Here is a 22,512-nt window from a genome sequence, read left to right on the forward strand (position 1 = left end):
CAGCATCCAAAAAACTGCCTTGCAGCATTTTGTTGAAAAACATCATTAAGGTTTAGTTTTAAAAAAATAGTTTTTTTTCCATAATGCATTCTAAATACTGACTGTGATGTCAAAAATCCAAATTTTCTATTTGGCACATTAAACCTTGAATCCTAACACTATAAAAAGAATAACTCAATAATAAACTACTAGACATATGTTAGTTATAAAATAAATATATTATTATGACTATATTGTTTTATTTCTTCCCAGTGCATGTAAATGATTATTGTAGGTAAACATTTTTAAGCTCCATGATTTTGTGTGTATGCACATGTGTCAGTGACTTCAGATAACGAGCAAAAACTGAAATATGGAAGGCAATAGTTTGCACAAAATGCCTGTAAACGTAGGCAAACCATCAGTTGTCCTCCACATTGACAGTGGGATCCTCGTCAAATGTTTTTAGGGATCTAAAGAATGCACTGTATATCCCTTATTAATATTATTAAAGCTATATTTGTATTATTAAGCCTTTATATTTTTATAAATAGTTGAACCCAATAATTTCTAAGATATTTATAAGATTTCCCTAAATTTAGTTGTAATGTATTCTTCCAGTATTCAGTAATAAAGTATCCATGTTTGTGAACTGTTGTACTACTGTTGTACTAATGAATATTTACACACAAGAAGACAAGGGATCAACAACAAAAACATGGAACCCTAAGACCCCCAGTGAGCACGCCAAAGGTGACAGTGGCAACTCCCTCAGAGCTGGAGGAAGAAACCTTAGGAGGAACCAAAGGGAAAAAAGGGAGATACAAGGTTTTTGCTTGACTGCTATGTACAATCTAAGCCTATAAACATCTTAAATGGCTACCTTGGAGCTGAAAGTAATATTTATTCATATTCCTCAAGAGAAAGTAAATATCAGAAAAATATCAGTTACCCCTTTAAAAGCTTAAGCATTACTATAAACATCCATTTAGGCTTGTTGAATAGCCACTGCAGTTACTGAGTAATACACCTTAGGGCCCCAGTTTAGCAACCTTTAGGCGAGCCGTCAACTATGCAGCTCGATTTAGGGAGTGTTGGTGGTGTCTTTGCCATCATAACGACGGGAAAAGTGCACATTGTGCGGCTCGAAATGCGCTAAAGGCAAGTACTATGTCTTTTAATTAATCATGGGTGTGTTTTGGGCGCAATGCGACTTTGGCGTATTGCTCATTTCAATGACATGCATGTGTTGACAATTCCCGTCAACACAGATGCATGTCTGACTAGGTTATTTTCAGTCAGTGGAGCACCTGTGTTTTCAGTTGCCAAGAAAGCAATACACCAGAAATTGGCCTGAACACACCTGATTTCGATATATTCGCTGGCATCGTTGCTTTTTAAACAATGCAGACGGAAGGCGGGAAAATAGACTGTTGGCTGGAGGTAAGATAGCGATGAGCATCGTGAAGCACCTTGTGCAGGGTGTAAGATTACAGTCATTAGAGTGTAATAAGCCTTGGAGTGTTAAGGGGTTGAAAACAAGTAACAATGAGGCTAGTTCAAAAAGCTATGCTCAAATATGTGGTGTTTATTTAAGGAATGCATAGCTTGTATACGTCTGTGTATTATATAATATATATTATGTACATTTCCATAAAGCTGTTGTGGGTATAGGACATTGTAAAAGGGGAAGAGACAAGTACTTTAACAGTTCGATCAACTTCTAGAAGAATGTGTGTGTGTGTGTGTGTGTGTGTGTGTGTGTGTGTGTGTGTGTGTGTGTGTGTGTGTGTGTTTGTGTGTGAGTATGAGAAAATGCTTGGCTCTTTCATTACGATTCAGACATCATTAGGTTTTGGTGTGTAGAGGTCACAGCCTCTCAAGCAAACAATAGGGTGCACAGCATTACTTCCTGTACTTTCAGAATTCACATGGGGGATCAGTCAGAGTGCAACAGTCATGGTGTTAAGACTGGTGATAAAGTGATAGGATCCGCCCTGTCGTCTCAACAGTGAAGATGAGGAGGGGCTTAAAGGAATGATTGGGGTTAAGAGTTAACATATGACGTGGATTTACAATAAGCAACCAAAGTCAAGATGGAGCTCATCCAAATAGTATGTTTCTTTTCCTTCAGCTCTTCGGGTAACGCTTCCAGATCCGTAATTTATACTTTACTCATTTACACTTTGTTAGAGGTTAATTATCCTGATTCATGGGTATCGTAAAGTGGTGTTCTGATATGTCATGTTATGTTACATTACATTAGGTCTCACGGCAGCTAAGCAGTGGTCAATGACTGTGCCCAAAGTTGTCAACCAAACACTTGGTGAAGATGCTATCATGCCCTGCAGTTTCACAACTACGTATGACAGCTACCAGGGAGATATAACAGTAATCTGGAGAATCCAATGCCACTACAATGGACCATTGATTTTCCGTTGCCTGAGCAAGGACAATCCATCAGAAAGTGGACAGAACTGCTCTAAATCTGTGGGACGTTACTCTTTATTTGGCAACCCAAGAAGCAACAACATCTCTTTGAGGATTCAAAATGTCTCGCTGATGGATAGAGAAACCTATTTCTGCCGTGTTGAGCTGACTAATAATGCAGACCAATATGGAACACATACAGGAACCACTCTGAACATCCAAGGTAAAATATAACTGTTTTTGTGTAAAAAAAAATAAAAAAATAAATAAGGCATTTTTTAAACTATATTAAGATAATAGTAAAACAGTGGCTGATTTCTACTTTCAAGTATCACTACTTTCTACTATCAAGTATCACTAAAATTTGCTTAATTACACTTCCATGAGGGGATAAAATATTATTTCTGGCTCCACACATCTACTTTTAATTAGGTATGATTTTGACATCGCATCTTTCTTTCAAAGACAGTTTTCTTTTTCTATCCCTAAAAAATTATGAGATCTTATACTGCTAATAAAATGTCACTCAAAAACAATGATTGACTTTAACCTGAAAAACTGAAAAAGTGAGCTATGTTATGGATAAGGAATGGAAACTGATCCCATTCTATTCATCAAGTTAAGTATTTCTTCTCCTGGCAGTGCCCCAAGCTCTCGAGAGCATCTACATGCGAACACTTCCATCAGGGGAGCAGTTTGTTACATGCGAAGTTAAAGGAACACCTCCTCCAACTGTAACATGGATCAATCCAGAGATCACGAGTGCCTCACTGGTGTCTGTTCAAAGTGACTGGGCCAGAGCGTCATCCTCTATTCCTGCAAATCTGACCAACACCAACTACACCTGCCAGATACATGGAGAGAACGGACTGCAGCTCCTGTCGATTTACTACAGTCGAGTTACAAAGCAAGACTGTCCCGTTTCCCTCTCACTGTTCGTGGTCTTTGTGATTCTTTCAGGAATTTTTTTCATTGCTTTGGTGATTTTGGCTGTAATTTGCAAGAAAGGTAAGAGACAGGCTCATTGTTTACTTCCAGTTCAGCAGATCTACTTCTGCCTTCAGTTAAAGAATCTAAAGTTGGACGTGTACAAATATAATATGATATTTGCAAGGCTGATATGATGAAAAGATAATCTTTAAGAGACGTTCTTCATAGGTTAGGCTTATTAATAGTGTCAGTTGGGTTAGTCGGTGAATACACCACACATGGCGCTACCTGTCATCAGACTAATGTAAACTGTTTTGCTCAGGGTCGTCCAAGTCTTTGCCCCCCACACAAAATCTGAGCTTTAGGAACAGTGAGCCTCAAGGAAAGTAAGTACTTTCACACATTGTAGGAATTTGCATGCTGTTTATCTGAATGTAGGGCATGCACTCTATTTATATACAATCTATGTAAATTAGCATCATTTGCATTTTGTAGTTTACAGTCTATTTACTTACTTTGTTCTATTTCTGACAGGGATGAAGACAGGGATGAAGACATTTATGAAAATATTTAAGTCTACAAGTTTCAGCAACCTCCAAAAAACTGCAGCTTTTTTCTGTAAAATATCACATTCAAGTACAGTAGTGCACAGTGTACAGTAAGCACAGCAGCATGCAAAGGTTTGGGCAAAATTCTGGTACTATGAATAATTAAGTGAAGAAAAGATGAGCTGATTTCGAAAAGACAAAAAAAGGAAAAGGGCCAGGCACAGTACATGCAAGCAATGTGTCACAGCTATATGCTGCTAGCAATGCTATAAGCAATACGCCGCAGGTTAGTCAATGGAGCCTTTCACGCGGGAACTGGCCCTGTAGCACCAAGCATACAAATCCACTCTGGATGTTAGATCCAATAACAGCTTCTCCTGGTTTGATGATGTAGTCTAGAAATGGCCCTGGCTTGATGTGTAAAAGTTAAGTATGAGACAAAAGGGCAAAAGATGCTCAAACGCAGTTTAATTTACAACCCTGTTATTTTAACCCCAGTGTTGGGGGGTTGGAATTGACCCGTTTTACATCTCTGCATTTGTTTTGACGGATTTTCTTTTAAAGGACATATCTGTGTTTGAGGTTCACCGTATGTCTCTTCCATGTACAGAACGCTCATTGTTCAACTAAAACAAGCAAGATGCAGTTTGACATTTTTGGCTGCTTAATTTATTTTATTTTGTGCCTTAGCACATTTTTTAAGTATATATATATATATATATATATATATATATATATATATATAGTGTGTGTGTGTGTGTGTTTTTTTGTGCAGTTGCCCAAGGTTGAGTTCTGGGTTGGTTGTCACTGGCCATAAAAACCTCCACCTCTTAGTGTATGAAGAGTTCTGCTAGGCCCATGTAGAGCAAAAAGATTTAGGGTGTGTTTATCCTTGTAGTTCAGGTACAGAACAAGCGAGAAAAAGACACACTGTTACAAGTAAGTCCTGGTTTGCTTCACGTTCATACGGACATATTTGCAACAGAACCAAAATTATGGTGGAAAAAAAGGCTTAGGTATGACGCATGCATGGCAAAAGGCTGCAAGTAGAGGTCTGCACAAGGTTAGTGTGTCTGAGGTTTGGTCCTGCGGATCCACACAATAAATAACAGCCCTGCAGTCATAGCAGGCAAACATCCAGCAGGTTTTAGGTTGAAACAGGTGGGTAACATCCCACTGGGAGGAGCAGAGCTTGGGCGGATAGATCACTGGCTGTATGTGGATGCAGGAAAGTGTTTGAGTTAAATATTAAATAACATTTCTGATAATATACACAAGTTCATTTGTTTATTGCCACAGAAAGACGTACGTTAAAGCTGTAAAATGTAACGTTACTGTGGCTGCATCCCAACTCACACACGTCTTTACTTTTTCCTGAGGCAGCGGACAGGTGTGAAGCCGTGCCTGAGCCCAACTCTAGCTGCTAGCTCGCCCATAACACCACCATATTTTAACATCGCGTCCTGCGTTAAGGTCGTTTAGATGCCTTTCGTTCTGATTCTGTTAATTTTTTAACCAAACCGAGTTAGTTTACAAACGGGCCGAGATCCACCAGCTAAGACGGTCTTGGTCTGCTTGTTGTGCTTGGTGCACACCAGAGTTCTAAAGGCAGCGCTCACATACTCCAACGAACCACACTAACAGAGGAATCGCACCAGGGTTCGTTTTAATCAAACCAATGATTTGTTTCTACTGCCCAGGGAAGGCTTTCTTCTAGATTGTGGAGCACTGCTGTGAGGATTTGATTGCATTCAGCAACAAGAGTGTTAGTGAGGTCAGAATGTTGGATGATTCACCACCCCGCCTCACGTTTTTCATCAGACAACAGAGATATATGTTTTAGTAAGTGCTAAACAAATAAATAATAACAGTTTGAAGTTCTTTGTAGTTTTGGTTCAAGGTAATTTTGGATCAGTTTTGGTCAGATTAAAAAAAAATTGTGACCAACAAAACCTTACAGAAATTTACAAGGAAAATGTGTTTCCGACTCTCCTGTAATTTATACAGGCTTTTGGTAAGGAACGAGTCTAACATATATCACCTAAATAACTACACTAAAGAATTGAAGGAAATTCTTTGCCACTGTCACTGGTGTGCTGGCTGCATAGCAACTAGTGGGCCCCAACAAGGGGGAAAAACACTGCTAAAAACTGCTTGCTGATTTGCTGGGTGTGAATTACAACCTTAAACTTCTAGATATGACCAAGGCTAAGGCAAGCTGACAGCTTAGAAGAGGTGTGAAATGCTTGACGACTTCTTAATCAAGATGGAAACAACATCTTTCTTCTTCTTGTTTTGCCTTTGTGTTGAAGGTAAGAAATGTTCATTTGTACAGTAAATCTGAAAAATGTCTTTATTACGGCTGTTTTAATGACAGTTATCAATACCTACAAAACAAGCTGGCCACAAGCTATCTGTGATATCTATATTTCCTTCTTTGCGCCCAAATGCAGGCCTCACAGCTAAATGGTCAATGTTCCTGCCAGAGGATGTACGTGGAGATTTTGGCAATGACGTTGTTCTGCCCTGCAACTTCACCTCTCCCTTTCAGAACTACACGGGACCTGTGACTGTAATTTGGCGGAGGAACACAGCATTCTCAGGATCTCAAATTTTGAAATGTTCAAGTGAGAAAATGCAGGGGGACTGCAGTAAGACCGTCACTGATGACCGTTACTCATTATCTGGCCACCTGCGAGAAAATGACCTCTCCTTGCGGATAAAAGCTACCACGCTCGGTGATGAAGGAAAGTACTTCTGCCGTGTGGAGCTAGAAAACAGCAATGATTCATTTGAAAAACGCGAAGGAACTGAACTGATCATTTCAGGTAAGTGTTCAGTTCAATCCTTGATGATAGTGAGCTCTCCAAGCGCTCTGGCAGGATGAGGAATCTGTCTCAGAAACAACGGTAGTGTCATATTTGAAAGGTCATACAATCATTATGGCAATATCTATGATTTGTCTAGCTGTCTCTAAACTTACTAAACAAGAATACTGCAGGAACCAGGCCAGCAACTGTACAAATATGTGCTGTAGACAAAGTGCTGCAGCAAACTTCAGGAGCTCAGACACTGATTTTTCAAAGTAATTCAGGATAATAATAATAATAATAATAATAATAATAATAATTCCAAACTAATTCTGATGTTATTCTTACCATAGACCTACACCTGTCTCCTGCTGCTCAGGTGTAATGCTGATTAAATAGGAATGATGAAAGTTAATAAGAAATAAATAATAAGAAATAAATAAATAAATAAATTCAAATAGGGGACTGTTTGTAACTCTTGCACTTTTCTGGAACGGAGAGAACACCTCTGAATCTGAATGTTTCATATAGATATGTTGTTTGGTCGCAACTGGATTGTGAAGGAAAAATATAACTGTCTATGTATTATAACATTAATTATTACAAATAATGGTGGAAAATAAGTATTTGGTCAATAACAAAAGTTCATCTCAATACTTTGTTATATATCCTTTGTTGGCAATGACAGAGGTCAAACGTTTTCTGTAAGTCTTCACAAGGTTGGCACACACCGTTGCTGGTATGTTGGCCCATTCCTCCATGCAGATCTCCTCTAGAGCAGTGATGTTTTGGGGCTGTCTGCGGGCAACACGGACTTTCAACTCCCTCCAAAGGTTTTCTATGGGGTTGAGATCTGGAGACTGGCTAGGCCACTCCAGGACATTGAAATGCTTCTTACGAAGCCACTCCTTTGTTGCCCTGGCAGTGTGCTTGGGATCATTGTCATGCTGAAAGACCCAGCCACGTTTTATACTTAATGCCCTTGCTGATGGAAGGAGGTTTGCACTCAAAATCTCACAATACATGGCCCCATTCATTCTTTCATGTACACGGACCCCCCATGCTTCCCAGTTGGTATGGTGTTCTTTGGATGCAACTCAGCATTCACTCTCCTCCAAACACAACGGGTTGTGTTTGTACCAAACAGTTCTACTTTGGTTTCATCTGACCATAAGACATTCTCACAATACTCTTCCTGAACATCCAAATGCTCTCTAGCAAACTTCAGACGCACCCGGATATGTACTGGCTTAAGCAGGGGAACACGTCTGGCACTGCAAGATCTGAGTCCCTGGCGGCGTAGTGTGTTACTGACGGTAGCCTTTGTAACGTTGGTCCCAGCTTTCTGCAGGTCATTCACTAGGTCCCCTCGTGTGGTTCTGGGATTTTTGCTCACCGTTCTTGTGATCATTTTGACCCTACGGGCTCAGATCTTGTGTGGAGCCCCTGATCGAGGGAGATTAGCAGTGGTCTTGTAGGTCTCCCATTTTCTGATTATTGCTCCCACAGTAGATTTCTTCACACCAAGCTGCTTGCCTATTGCAGATTCAGTCTTCCCAGCCTGGTGCAGGTCTACAATTTTGTTTCTGGTGTCCTTCGACAGCTCTTTGGTCTTTGGAGTTTGCAGTGTGACTGTTTGAGGTTGTGGGCAGGTGTCTTTTATACTGTTAACAAGTTCAAACAGGTGCCATCAATACAGGTTATGAGTGGAGGACAGAGAAGCCTCTTAAAGAAGTTACAGGTCTGTGACAGCCAGAAATCTTGCTTGTTTGTAGGTGACCAAATACTTATTTTCCACCATTATTTGCAAATAAATTCTTTAAAAATCAGACAATGTGATTTTCAGAATTTTTTTTTTCTCATTTTGTCTCTCATAGTTGAGGTCTACCTATGATGTCAATTACAGGCCTCTCTCATTTTTAAGGGGGAGAACTTGCACAATTGGTGACTGACTAAATACTTTTTTCCCCACTGTATATACACAATTTCTGCAGATATTTAAGTATATCTTTTCAAGGGACAACACTGACAAAATGACACTTTGGCACAATGAAAAGTCTGTGTGCAGCTTATATAACAGTGTACATTTATTCTTCCCTCAAAATAACTCAATATACAGTCATTAATGTCTAAACCACTGGCAACAAAAGTCAGTACACCCCTTAGTAAAAGTTCCTGAAGTGTCAATATTTTGTGTGGCCACCATTATATTCCAGAACTGCCTTAACTCTCCTGGGCATGGAGTGTACTAGAGCTTCATAGGTTGCCACTGGAATGTTTTTCCACTCCTCCATGACGACATCACGGAGCTGGCGGATATTCGAGACTTTACGCTCCTCCACCTTCCACTTGGAATGCCCCAAAGATGTTCTATTGGATTTAGGTCTGGAGACATGCTTGGCCAGTCCATCACCTTTACCCTCAGCCTCTTCAATAAAGCAGTGGTCATCTTAGATGTGTGTTTGGGGTCATTATCATGCTGGAACACTGCCCTGCAACCCAGTTTCCGGAGGGAGGAGATCATGCTCTGCTTCAGTATTTCACAGTACATATTGGAGTTCATGTGTCCCTCAATGAAATGTAACTCCCCAACACCTGCTGCACTCATGCAGCCCCAGACCATGGCATTCCCACCATGCTTGACTGTAGGCATACCACACTTATCTTTGTACTCCTCACCTAATTGCTGCCACACATGCTTGAGACCATCTGAACCAAACAAATTAATCTTTGGGCTCATCAGACCATAGGACATGGTTCCATCAATCCATCAATGTTGACATGTCTTCAGTAAACTGTTTGCGGGCTTTCTTGTGTACAGACTTCAGAAGAGGCTTCCTTCTGGGGTGACAGCCATGCGGACCAATTTGATGTAGTGTGCGGCGTATGGTCTGAGCACTGACAGGCTGACCCCCCACCTCTTCAATCTTTGCAGCAATGCTGACAGCACTTCTGCGCCTATCTTTCGAAGACAGCATTTGGATGTGACGCTAAGCACGTGCACTTAGATTCTTTGGACAACCAACGCGAGATCTGTTCTGAGTGGACCCTGCTCTTTTAAAATTTACATTTACGGAATTTAGCAGACGCTCTTATCCAGAGCGACTTACAAGGTTACTCGTATTACAGAGGTGGGTCAGTGTAGTGTTAGGAGTCTAGCCCAAGGACTCTTATTGGTGCAGCACAGCATAGTCACCCAGACCGGGAATCGAACCCCAGTCTCCCACATGGTGTGGTAGCTCAGTGGCAGGTAGTGGTGTTATTTGTTGCGCCACACCAACCACCAACCAACCAAAATGCTGGATGATCTTGGCCATTGTGCTGCAGCTCAGTTTCAGGGTGTTGGCAATCTTCTTGTAGCCTTGGCCATTTTCATGTAGCGCAACAATTCGTCTTTTAAGATCCTCAGAGAGTTCTTTGCCATGAGGTGCCATGTTGGAAGTTTCAGTGACCAGTATGAGAGAGTGTGAGAGCTGTACTACAAAATTGAACACACCTGCTCCCTATACACACCTGAGATCTAGTAACACTAACGAGTCACATGGCATTTTGGAGGGAAAATGACAAGCAGTGCTCACTTTGGACATTTAGGGATGTAGTCTCTTAGGAGTGTACTCACTTTCGTTGCCGGTGGTTTAGACATTAACGGCTGTATATTGAGTTATTTTGAAGGAAGAATAAATTTACTCTGTTATATAAGCTGCACACAGACTTTCATTATGTATATCTGCAGAAATGTGAGGGGAGTACTCACTTTTGTGATACACTGTATATATGTGTGTGGACAAAAGTATATACATCTGCTGTTGCTGTTACCCAGCAATGGGTTCTTAAAATAGAGTAATCTTTAAAAAAATTTAAAAAAAGTGTCCACAAACATCCAGACTGAATTTGGTAGCTCTAGTTAGATCTATGACTGATATATTTTTTTTTAATTACTAAACCAAGGGAAAGGCATGTTTGACTTTTGCATGCTGCGAAGTTCAGAATAGTTTTTAATTCAGCGCAAATGGTGCGCAAAAAAATACAGTTTTGAGTGTTGACTGCTGGATGTGTAGTTTTTGTAACATCTACAGATCCAGGCATAAATATCTCTGAAGTCATTAACCCCTACTCTTCTCTTTTTATTGCGACAGTGCCAAGAGTCCTAGAAAGCATGTATGTTCGCACCTACGAATCTGGACAGCAGTTTGTGACGTGTGACGTCACTGGGAGGCCTCCTCCTGTGGTCACTTGGACAGAGCCTGCAAACATTTCCTCGACTATGATATCAGTCAAAGAAAGCGTCACAACAGCTTCATATTCTGTTCCTGTATACGTACGTAATGCCAAGTACACCTGCCAAATACATGATGAGAGGAGACCGCAGCAACGGTCCCTGTTCCTCCACGAGCTGCCTGAATCAGGGGCAGCAAGACATCCAGAGGTTCAAGCCATGTGGATCGGTCTTCCAGTATTCATGGCAATTGTGAACCTTTTATCCATCAGCTTTACAGTCTCAATCATTCTGGTGGCCCTTTGCAAGAACGGTATGAAGCACCCACAGCACCACATTGATAAAGGAGTAAGGGTCCTATTTTAGGCGATCTTAGGCGAGCCTTCAACCGTGCAGCTTGAGGCAGGCCGTGTCAGTGTGGTTTTGCTATCGTAACGCCAGGAAAAGTGCGCCTCGTGGGGTAAAAGGCATGTACTAAGTCTCTTCAGTAATTATGGGTGTGTTTTGGGTGTAACGTGCAATAAACCAGTCAGCATGTCACTTGCCATTCCCTTTAAGAGCCAGGTGCGGTCTGACTGTGGTGCATTGCTATTTCAATGGCGCAGCTACCTGGACGTGTCCAGCGCTTCTCAGCAGAGAATACTGACCTGCTAGTTCAAGCTGTGAAGGTGTGCGAGCAGGTCGTTTACGGGAACAGCAGGAATATACTAATAATGTAAAAGTTTGCACAGCTGCCAACTGGCACACGCAATGGGTTTGTGCACTGCTGCATGTCCATGTGTGCGTAACAAGCGGGGGTGTGTGCGCGTTGGGCACGCGCCTGTGTTGACAGTTCACAGCCAGGATAGCAATGAACGCCTGACTGTTAGGTTGACTTCCTAGGTTGTTTTCAGTCAGTGGCGCACCTGTGTTCTCCGTTGCCAAGACAGCAATATGCCAGAAATTTACCTGAACACTCCTAATTTCAAGACCACTATGCCCATTGGTGTAGATATATTTACAAGCACTGCAGCTATTTAAACAACGCAGGCGGAAGGCGTAAAAATAGACTGTTGGCGGGGTGGAAGATGGCAATAAGCATCACTACGGGCCTTGTGCAGGGTGAAAGATAGGGCCTGAAGAGTGTAATGTTGCATGAATGTAAAATTAAAATAATAATTAAAAAAAATCATTACCAGGAAAGGCATAACATGATACACGGGCATGAGCAAAAAGGGGGAGTCCAGAAACAAGTAAGGGTCAAAACCAGCCAGAGTAAAGGGGCAAAAATGAAAGGCAGAAAAGGGTCAAATCCCAGTAGGGTAACAAATTAGTAAATGCTCAGTAGGCTCATGAAAACAGAAACAATGCTTCACAAAGTAGTAGAGTCACAAACAGGTATATACACAAAGATTAAGAGGTGTGAGTAATCAGTATAGACCAATGACATTGTGTCCTTTTGAGGGACTTTAATAGGGTTCTAAAAAATATTTTTAATGAGGTAGTCTAAAAGCCATAATGCTAAAATTACTACACGCAAGCTAATGCTGCTGAGCATCGGTTAGACAGCAGTAAGTTATGCCAAAGTAAAGACGAGTTTTAGATGAAGAGCAGGTAACTGCATCATAGCCTACATTACATCCCAGCTGAAAAACCCAGCTTAGCACCAGCTTTTGCCGGGAAAAGGTTTCAGCTGTTCTCAGCAGGTCCTTGATGGTAAAGGTGGATGAAAAGCTGGTCATCCAGGATCAAAACACACCTTATGCTGGTAAGCAAACTGGTTGGGCAGCTTAGTTCTTTACCAGCACACCATATGATGTAATTTGAGATTGATGATTTGGTTAGCTGGTATGTCAGTTGTAGTCTAATGATGTCAACTCGATGCACATTAGCATTAGCTTACGGGTAGCAATATTTATATTTGACTCTTAAACAACCTCATAATTCAGAGGGTTCAGTGATGTACAGGTGTTCAGGACATATTTATTCGCCAGAGAATGTGATAATGATATTTTTTTTTAAAACCCCATTCATTGCTGATATTGGAAATCCAGCTTATATCAAGATAAGTGGTGTATTCTGGGGATGAGGAGACTGAACAGTAATTGGTTGATGGGGTAGTGAGAGCAGCATTCTAGGAAATAGAGTTCAGACTCATTGGAATGGGAGCTGACAATACCGGAAGGCGTGGCAAATGAACAATTAACCTTCAAGGATCATATTGCATTACAGGCCTATTGGTTGTCATGGACCACCTAGAAACATTCATTAACTCCATTAAATTCAGCACTACATGTCCTGTCCTGTCCAGCACTACATGTCCTAACGTTTCTCATCCATTTGATGTAACACATTTGCTTTTGAATAACACCCAATAGCTATATTATATTGGTATATTGGTGTAACCCTTCTCCTCAATTGCTGCTTGGCTCTGATATCGTATAAAAGGCGCCTGTTGGTGAGCACTGAAAGTGTCTTTGTATTTGAGACCAAGTTCAAAATAAAGAGCTCTACAGACGTCATTTTTTGTTCACAACATGGATACACAACTCTCAGCACCCCTAAACAATGGGTAATGAGTTTGGGGAGATAATAGTCCTACATATATCGAGATAATTATCTCCAGGACGGTGTTTTTTGTTCAGTTTAGTTCTACTAAACTACGGACATGGTTGCAAAGTAGAATTGTAAACTAGACTGCATGAGTAAGCCTTAATACATATTGCTGATTAGTTGGTAGAGATTTTGCAATTAAAATTTTATATTTAGTTATGGCTGATGTCAACAGATCATTGGCTCTTGAACTGTAGGATTTAGTTTCTTTAAGGTAAACAATGTTTTATTGTGATGAACACAACAAGGTTCACGCAAAACTGGTTTAACTATTGTAGTAACTACTAAAACTATATGTACGTAGGCTTAACGCAATATTTTTAGCTGGTTTTATTTAAACACTGCAGGTTACAACAATGCAGAAAGATCCATGTAAATAGATGTCTTAATTTAGAGGTTACACTTTTACATTTTAACAGAATGATGGTACACTTGTGGTGGGCAAAACACCCAGTGGGTAGCATCCATAAACATCACAAATTGCTATACTCTGCTCTCTATAGCTGAAAATTAACCAAACAACCAGAAAATATATGATATCATAAGTATGTGTTGTATATAAGCTCTGTCTATTGTTTCTTATAAAATCTGTAAAATCTTGAATATTTCTTTTTGGATGCGGTCACATGCCACACCGGGGCCACATCAAGCAAGCCTTTTTGCTAACAAAATATTTGCTCTTTCATAGAGTCAAAGGGAGGTGGCAGTATGAAGTCAGATGCTGTTCAGAGCAGTACATATCAGCCACCGCATGAGTTAATACAGTAAGTATTCACAGGTGTCTTATTATCCACTCATTTTATTTAAATAATTTCGGAAAAGGTTTCAACATCTCTTATGCTTGATTTTACACATGTGTATGTGTTTAGGGCCACTGCATTTATATAAAATTTACTTATTTTTTTTTGGATTTTACAGGAATGATGCAATATATGTAAATGAGTAGGAATTTACATCCACTGATGGAGGAACAACATTTCACAACAATAGGTTTTTAAAACTAAATAATTTTTTTATTGTATGTTTGTACCCAAAACCAATAAAAACAAGAAAGAAAAACGATATATAATTATCATTATTATACTATATATATTATAAAACATTTGATTAGTTTCTATTTTTAAATTTTAACAGATTTTTCTATTATTGAACCTTTGCTGATATGAGTATTTGTTTGTTTCGTTCCTGTTTGTACTGTTATTGGTATTGCCAATAATTGGCAATATTAATTATCCCCTTAATTGTAATGTGTGCATGTATTTGTGTACAATGTGTTGTTGTTTTTTTAAAGCTGTACTCTGCATTTTGATGATTTTATAAATGATGATTTGAAATGCAGCCTTTTAATTCAGGGTGTTTAATGACAAAATTGCATTAAGTGTTATGAATTAGAGGCATTTTTTACATCATCCCTCCAAAAAACAACAAAAAGCCAGCACTGCAAACAATAAGTAGAAACTGCATTTGTAGAGGTATCAGTACTTCATTTGGAATTCATGTGTGTGTGTGTGAGAGAGAGAGAGTGTGAGAGTGTGTGTTAAATACCAAGCTCTTTATACGTTTTCTCATGACACCTTTCAGAGAAAGACGCATGCTATTTATTAGTAAGTGAAGTGTGTGGATGAAGTGTGAATCGCAGTGTCTACACCGGCACAGTGTTGCAATTCATGTGCTGCAGAAGGCGTTAAGCCCCTTTCACACCAGATGCGACCAGTACTACCAGATCACACACACTAGCTGGAAATAGAAGCTATAAATGTCTTTATTGTTTGTGAATCGCTTAAATAAACTTAAAACTAAATAAAACTTATTATGTATCATTCCCTGATATCTTCCTACAGTTTTTCTGAAATTTACTTTAGAAAAAGTCAAAAGGGCTAGCAAAAAGTCTCCATCAGATTCATGGTGTGTTTTTGACTCCACTGTCCTCTTAAACTGAACAATGAGGTTTAAGAGAATGAGCTCTGTTGTTACTTACTTACTATGTGTTAATTTTGTTATCTAGCTAGTTGTGTTTGCAATATCAGAAAGCAAATAGCTTACTGCTGTGAAATATAAATAAACACTAAATTGTGGCTCCAAATGAGCTGTTTGTTGAGGTGTCTACTGGCTAATTTAATACCAAACGTGCCACTTGACACGCTGCACCACACCACAAGCAATACGCTCCTAATCAGTGTAGCTTTTCACATCAGCCTTGCTCGATATTAGCAGTAATAACCCTGGTAAATAAGAGGAAATAAAAAAAAATCAAACAACAAATTTATTCAAAAACAATGCTATGGTCAAAGTTAGTTAGCGTCACAGTAAGAGCTTCAGCATACTGCACACACTACATTGCTTCTTGTCTGAAATGGGCTTTAGTTTTAGGATCTGTACACACTCACAGCGAGACAGAAATGCATGCAAAAACATTCCTAGAACCTGATCCTAGCTTGAATTAACATGAGGCAATACATTTTTCTAAAACCAGGCAAACTGTCAAATATGTACAGGATTTTCTAAAATAAATACCCTTATATAGCGTATCTTAAGAAAAAACAGCACACATCAGCCATATCTTGGACATATGTGACCCATATTGTCAAATGTGATCACAAAGATGCATTTTCAGTAACACAGCTGGTATTTGAATACACTGCAATATCACAAGACTTCACCCGCCCCCAAAGAGGAAATGCAGGATGTAACTAGCACCAGACGACCAGTGTATATAAACGGCTACACTACCAAGGAGTCATTTTATGACCTCAAGTCAAGATGAGATTCACATCTGTTCTGATTGTGACCGTTTGCTTGGTTGGTAAGTTTCAAATCCATAAAGATTTTAGTGGCATCCTTATTAATAGCAAGCTGTAGATAAGCACTGAGTGAAGTTCTGTGTTTCATTACAGTGAGTATTTTATCAATCGCCTGGTGGAGCAATAGAGGGTATGAGGAATTGTAGATGCTGTGCCTCTACTGACATGTTTTTCCCTTTCTCTAGCCGTGAAGGGTAGAATAGAAATGGATGACCCAGAGCTCGTCATCGGCAACATGAGGAAAAATGTCACAATACCTTGCAGTTTTAGGGTTTTTCCAAATCAAATAATTAAGGAGGCAACTGTGTTTTGGTGGAAGAGCACAGCATTTTCTGGTCCTCTCTTATACCAGTGTACGAGGACCACTGTATCATCGGAGAACTGCAGCAGATCAGTCGGGCGCTATTCCTTTGCGGGAAATCTCACAGAACAGAACATATCCCTGAGGATAAGTAACGTCTCATTCAGCGATGCTGGAGTGTACTACTGTCGGATTCAACTGGAAGTTATAGATAACTGGTATACATCGACTGGAATTAAGGTACAAGTGACCGGTAAGATGGCACTGCAACTATTAAATGTACCATATGAAATGAAAGTGAAATAACCTCTATATAAATATTTGTTTATATACATATGTTTTATATTGCCTTGCTAATCATCGTTATTGTAATAAACAATGTGTTTTGTGTGAAATGCTCTGCTGTAGAGAATCAGAACTAGTCAAACTTGTTTACAGTGGTGGTTGAATGAAACCAGGCGGATCTCCATATTTAAGACATTCTATCTCCCCTTATTATCAGAGTTATTAAAGCATTTAACTACTAGTTTTAAATGTGTGTGTCCAGTGTTTGTGGACACGTCTGCTAATGAATGCATTCAGCTTCTTTAAGTCGCACCTGTTGCTGATGCCTAAACATGAACCTATTGGCACCATGCGTAATGCAACGCCTGGGCGAGAGGGGTATAAAGCACCAGAGTTCTCTGGAATGGTGGTTGGTGCTCCATCCAATACTTTTGGGATGAGGTGGAAGTTGGGAATGAGGTGGGGGGGGTGATCATCCAACGCCCTGACCTCATTAATGCTCTTGTCGCCTTGTCAGATCCTCACAGTAATGCTCCAAAAATTTAGCAGAAAGCCTTCCCTGGACAGTAGAGACATTTACTCAGACTAAATAAAAAGTGGGGGCGGAAATGATACATTTATGAATGTATTTCTTTTAATAAAGAGATATATTCAAGACGTTGTAAAGTAAATTGGTCCCTTTAAAATATTAACTTTTTTTGGGGGGGGGGTATCATTAATATTTCATATAAAATTTAGGAGGCACATGGAAATTCATTAGTTCCTTTAGTTAACAACAAAAAAAATCACAACTCTTGGTTCCGTTCACCCTCACTGTAAAGAAATCTGAGTAGGGAAGTATTTCTATGAACTATCTCTCACAAATATTTACATATGATAAAACTGTATATTATTGTCAATATTTGACAGTAACAAGTGATTCAATTCCAAAATTAGGCCTAATCATAATCTTCATATCTATCTATTTATCTATCTCTCTATCTATTTTTCTCACAGTGGGCAAAGAACTGCAGCGCATTTATATTCAGACCACTAAGAAGGGGGCGCGCTGGGTTACATGTGAAGTTTCTGGAGATCCTCCACCAAATGTGACCTGGAGCCAACCTGACACATTGAACACTTCTGAGATATTAGTCCAGACTGGCTTCTTCACAACATCCTTTTCGGTCCCTGCATCCCCAAACACAAACTACACCTGTCAGATAGATGGAGTAGACTGGCTAGATGCGCAATCAATATACAACTGGGAACATTTGCCGGCTGAGTGTCAAGAGCATTTCTATCAAATCCTGCTTGGAGTGTTGGCGGCTGTGTTGGGAACTGTTGTCCTTTTAAACATTTGGGTCCTGGTGAACTTGTTCTGGAGAGGTAAGGAGATGGATATGGATGGAAGCATACTGAACTGGGATGGACAAAATTATTGGGACATCTGCATATTAAATGTGTTGAGGATATCAAAGAAAGAGTTTATCCTGCTTTTTAGGACAACGGCAATGATCTCAGACTCTGAATGCAATCAAATCCTCACTGCAATGTTCCAAAATCTAGTAGAAAGTAGAGACAGTTTTTAAACAGGCAAATCAGTTTACTTTGCTTAGTAAAATGCCAGGTCCTACAAAAGCACTGTTTACCTTCCAGTTTTCTGACTTTGACTGAGTTCCATTAAGAAACATTTTTGTAGTAGAGATGTGACCGTTAAACTGTTAAAGAACCGTTTCACCAAGAGAAATAACAAACGTGACTCTTCATGGAACCAAAAGTGGTTCCTCTATGGCATCAAGAATCATTTGTAGCACCTTTATATTTAAGAGTGTAGAACAACATGGTTAGCTAGATTTCATTTGCTAATGACAATGAACTATAGAATCTGTTCATTGTGTTTTACAGCTTATCAGACCGTTATGTTTGTACGGCATGAGCGCCGTGTCTTGCCTTCCATAGCAGTTTACACCGCTGAGAAGCGGCCCAGAAGTGCTATGGAATGTAGAGAACCCAGTGAAACATGTCAGGCAGCAAAACACTGTGAAATAAGCTTGGAAATAAGCTTCCTCTTTACCTTCCTCTTCCTTTCCCAGGCTTCACCTTTTTAGCTTTTTCCTCTTTCTACTTCAATACCTGTTATGCCAGCCTGTTTAAGCTAACTAGGTTCACAACACTTTACCTTACCCTCAGTAGATAGGCTGAAAATGTTTTGTTGGCCACAACACAGATAGTAATTCATTAACTGTCCGTCCACAATTTTCCACTTTTTGTGCCGAAAGTGTTATTAATATCTCCTATTACCAAAGAATAGACCCACCAGTTTGTACAAAAGTCCCTGTAATTATTACTTACAGTGTAATTAGCCTTTCTGGGGAAGTATCAGAAAGTAAATTACAATAATTATCTTTGACGCTTTATCTTTGTATTTTGCAGCCCACCAAAAATCCTCAGAGAACACAGACAGCACTGAAAACATCTACAAGAACTTTCCTCGTAAGCTTGATCTGTAAGTTTGCATTCTTGACAATTATGTATATGATATCTCTGATGCTGTGGGCATATAAGCATGAATTAGATCTATCGACCGCTCTCTCTTTCTCTCTTTTTACAGTGATGGAGTCTACATGAATGCCAGAAAACCTCAAACTTCAAAATAATGCATTTTAGCCATTTATGTACAGAATTTACTGTATGGAAGGAACCAGGAATTGTTCAGAAACCAATATATACCAACAATGTAGATTTTTATTGAAAATATCAAAATTCATTTAAAAAAAATTCATTTTTCTATGCACTCAAAACAATTTCAGAGTCCAAGTGCAGCTGCTCATTTCTTTAAAATGTATATATTTTTTTTTCCTCAGTTCTTAATACTGATATGTTTAATATTATGTATTTGCCATGGCTTGTACAATCGCTGATCAAACAGTTAAGTGCTGAGTATTTACAGTAAAAAAAATAAAAAATAAATAAAAAATAATAATATATGGGCTCAGTACTCTATGCCTTCAGTACAGGATACCTTTAGAGGTCTTGGAGTCCATGCCATGTACCATGTAATTAGATAGATAGATAGATAGATAGATAGATAGATAGATAGATAGATAGATGCTTAAGAAAAAAAAATAGCAGTGTAGTTAAATCATAGCAGGCTTTTCTTAAGCAGTTGTATATTAAGGTTCTTAATACTGATATATTTAATATTACATATTTACAATGGCTTGTGCAATCGCTGATCAAACAGTTGGGTGCTGATTTTACAGTTCTCCTAATACACTGAAAATAGCAAGGAATTCATTCAATCAAGACTTGATTCAAATCAAGACTAGAAAAGGCTCAGTACTGATTAAATCTCTGAGTGAAATGGGTTCAATCAAAGTCTTTATTGGAGTGGAATAAAACTAGTAAAATAACAAGCTTCTACAGGAAGTAACGTTGATGAAGCATTTTTCAGTGTCGGCAGTTTGACCATTCAGGTTGCGAAGTAACGGTTAATTAATTTTATGGGCGAATGGTTTTCTTCAAATTGTACCAATTGTACAGCATTGTATATTCACAATGCTGTATGTCCATATATAGCTGAAACGAGTATAATGATGTGTACTGAATAATGATGTATGACTTTATAATAAAGGTGGTTTTAATCATTATACAACGTATAAAAGAACTGCATTTCGTGACCTTTGCACAGTCTTCACCCTTTCCTGACAGACTGAGTCTGCTGCAGAGCTGATACAAACATTGAGCATCTCCAGTGTGAAAGCAGGGTTGATGCCTCACATGGATCAGCAGGCATCAAAGGGCTGCATAGCAATGATGGCAACTTCAGACTGATTTAATAGATTATGTGCTAAAACTGGTGTGTCCTTTTAGGAATAGCTGAAAATGCAGTAAATGGTGACACAACTGGTCATGTGATCATTTTGGCCAGTCTCAGGACACGCACAGTAAACAGTGATTTCTCAACTGATGTCAGAGGTGTAAAGAAACAGAAGTCACCAGTGAAATTCTGTACTTCACTGTCTAAGTACAGTTCTGCACACCATTGGTACTTTTGTGGGGAGCTTACTGATGTGGTCCTAGAGGTCATAGTAGAGAGCTTAGCTTTGAGCGTCCAACAGAGTATTCACCAGTACCTTTTGTGCTGGCTGCTTAACTGATGACAGCCAGACAAGAAGCATTGCAGACGTCTGTGTGTTAGCTTCTTCAAGGATTACTCTGTTTGAAGTAACAACTGTTGTTGTGTTTTCTTGAGGCCTTCCATTATTCTTTTTCTTGACTTCAACTTGACTCTTTTTGACTTGAAGTTCGTTTGGCTTGTGGCTTGTGGTTGTCTTTGTTGTTCCTGGTCTCTGTCTTGATGCAAACAAGTAGGGTGCCACTTGTTGTAGGTGTTGCAAACACGCCTAGTGCTGCAGCTCTTAAGAGACACGACCTAACTTGAGGCATCCGAAGCACTTATTCTGTCTGAGAACTTTCTGCATTTGTGCAAAGTGTGCCCAGTTGTCTTGCAGAAAGTGCATGTCTTCAGTTTCTTCATTAGAACTTGTCGGTCTTTGCTTTGATGTTCTGAGGTCTTTGTGGCTTTAGCTTTTCAGTTACACCTTGCTTTAGTGACTGCAATAATCTCATTGAGCTGTCTTTGGCATGATCTTTGGCCATGTTTGGAGTTTGTCTCTGCCTTTGTAACTGTGAATGGCTTTCCATATCTTTCCTCCAAGATCTCCCATACTGAAGCATAAGCAGATTCAGTTCCGAGCAGAAAGTATCCTTCAAGTATCCATCCACATACATATCTAGTAATCTTCTCTTTGTCTCGAATATGTTTTTGATAAATACGTGTCTCAAAGGAGAGCTTACAATCACTGTACTTCAATGGATTCCCAGTAAACACTGATGGTTCAGGAACTGGGATTCTGTTAGCACTTAAAGCATCTGCTAAGACTTTGACTAGCTCAGATGGGCTTTGATTTGTGGAGGTTATCACAGCTTGAGGGGCAGGAAACATAGGTGGGGGTCAATGCTTTGTGGTGCGCAAATCCCCTTGGGTTAGGATGTCCTTTATTTCAATCGAATTCTTGATGCTACACTTGCATTCTTGCCAATGCAGCCCTTGGTTCTTTCACTATCTCCAAATGTATCCTTAAGTTCTTTCTAGAGCGTTGTGCTTTTCAAGTTTAGCTTTCATTTCAGCCTCCTCATCTCTAAAGCTTCTTGTTTTAGCAGACACTTCATGGCAGCTGCCTCCTGGTGTATTTTCAGTTCTCTTTCTTGTTCTTGTAACACTTTAGGACAGCTTGGCTTGTTTCACAGAAGACTTGCTTAAATGCTCTGAGGCGTCTTTTAGAACGGAAGTGACAAACCTGAATTCACATTTGCTTGAGTTCCAAAGAGAGCTGGCATTTGGCCAGTCTTGCCCTTTTCTCTCTGAAACGTTTCCACTCAGAAGGTATGATGCTCTGGAAACAACGAAGCCTGAACTCTCTACACACCGGTCTACTTTGTGTCAGGTGTCTTGCTATGGTGCCATGATTCCACGTAGCATTTCATCAATGGGCTGGAGGTCAGCACAGAGGCCTCTCACATTACCCATGATATCGTTCAGAACATTTCAGAAGCTCTGAGGACTAACAACTGC

General features: G+C 39.6%; 3 protein-coding genes across 4 annotated transcripts; all 3 read left to right on the forward strand.

The window, feature by feature from the left end:
• The first annotated feature begins 2,075 nt into the window (after positions 1–2,075).
• LOC140542225 (sialic acid-binding Ig-like lectin 15) lies at positions 2,076–3,944 on the forward strand. The gene is made up of 5 exons (XM_072665118.1): positions 2,076–2,121; positions 2,246–2,632; positions 3,052–3,417; positions 3,662–3,725; positions 3,874–3,944. The coding sequence occupies exons 1-5, from the start codon at positions 2,076–2,078 to the stop codon at positions 3,911–3,913; spliced, it is 903 nt and encodes a 300-aa protein (XP_072521219.1). The 3' UTR covers positions 3,914–3,944.
• Positions 3,945–5,173: 1,229 nt separating this feature from the next.
• On the forward strand, positions 5,174–15,350 carry LOC140542063 (sialic acid-binding Ig-like lectin 15). 2 transcript variants are annotated; one of them, XM_072664897.1, is made up of 7 exons: positions 5,174–5,729; positions 6,084–6,199; positions 6,341–6,715; positions 10,834–11,226; positions 14,194–14,269; positions 14,424–14,495; positions 15,087–15,350. In XM_072664897.1, the coding sequence occupies exons 2-6, from the start codon at positions 6,130–6,132 to the stop codon at positions 14,449–14,451; spliced, it is 942 nt and encodes a 313-aa protein (XP_072520998.1). In that variant the 5' UTR covers positions 5,174–5,729; positions 6,084–6,129; the 3' UTR covers positions 14,452–14,495; positions 15,087–15,350. The 2 variants fall into 2 exon arrangements, with proteins under 2 accessions (XP_072520998.1, XP_072520999.1); XM_072664898.1 differs by lacking the exon at positions 5,174–5,729 and having other exon boundaries at positions 5,949–6,199.
• Positions 15,351–16,234: 884 nt separating this feature from the next.
• Positions 16,235–22,120, forward strand: LOC140541903 (sialic acid-binding Ig-like lectin 15). The gene is made up of 5 exons (XM_072664700.1): positions 16,235–16,308; positions 16,492–16,860; positions 17,889–18,260; positions 19,308–19,380; positions 19,486–22,120. The coding sequence occupies exons 1-5, from the start codon at positions 16,266–16,268 to the stop codon at positions 19,529–19,531; spliced, it is 903 nt and encodes a 300-aa protein (XP_072520801.1). The 5' UTR covers positions 16,235–16,265; the 3' UTR covers positions 19,532–22,120.
• The last annotated feature ends 392 nt before the right edge of the window (positions 22,121–22,512 follow it).

Source organism: Salminus brasiliensis, chromosome 20 (genome assembly GCF_030463535.1).
Source record: "Salminus brasiliensis chromosome 20, fSalBra1.hap2, whole genome shotgun sequence".
In the NCBI taxonomy this organism is placed as follows: domain Eukaryota; kingdom Metazoa; phylum Chordata; class Actinopteri; order Characiformes; family Bryconidae; genus Salminus; species Salminus brasiliensis.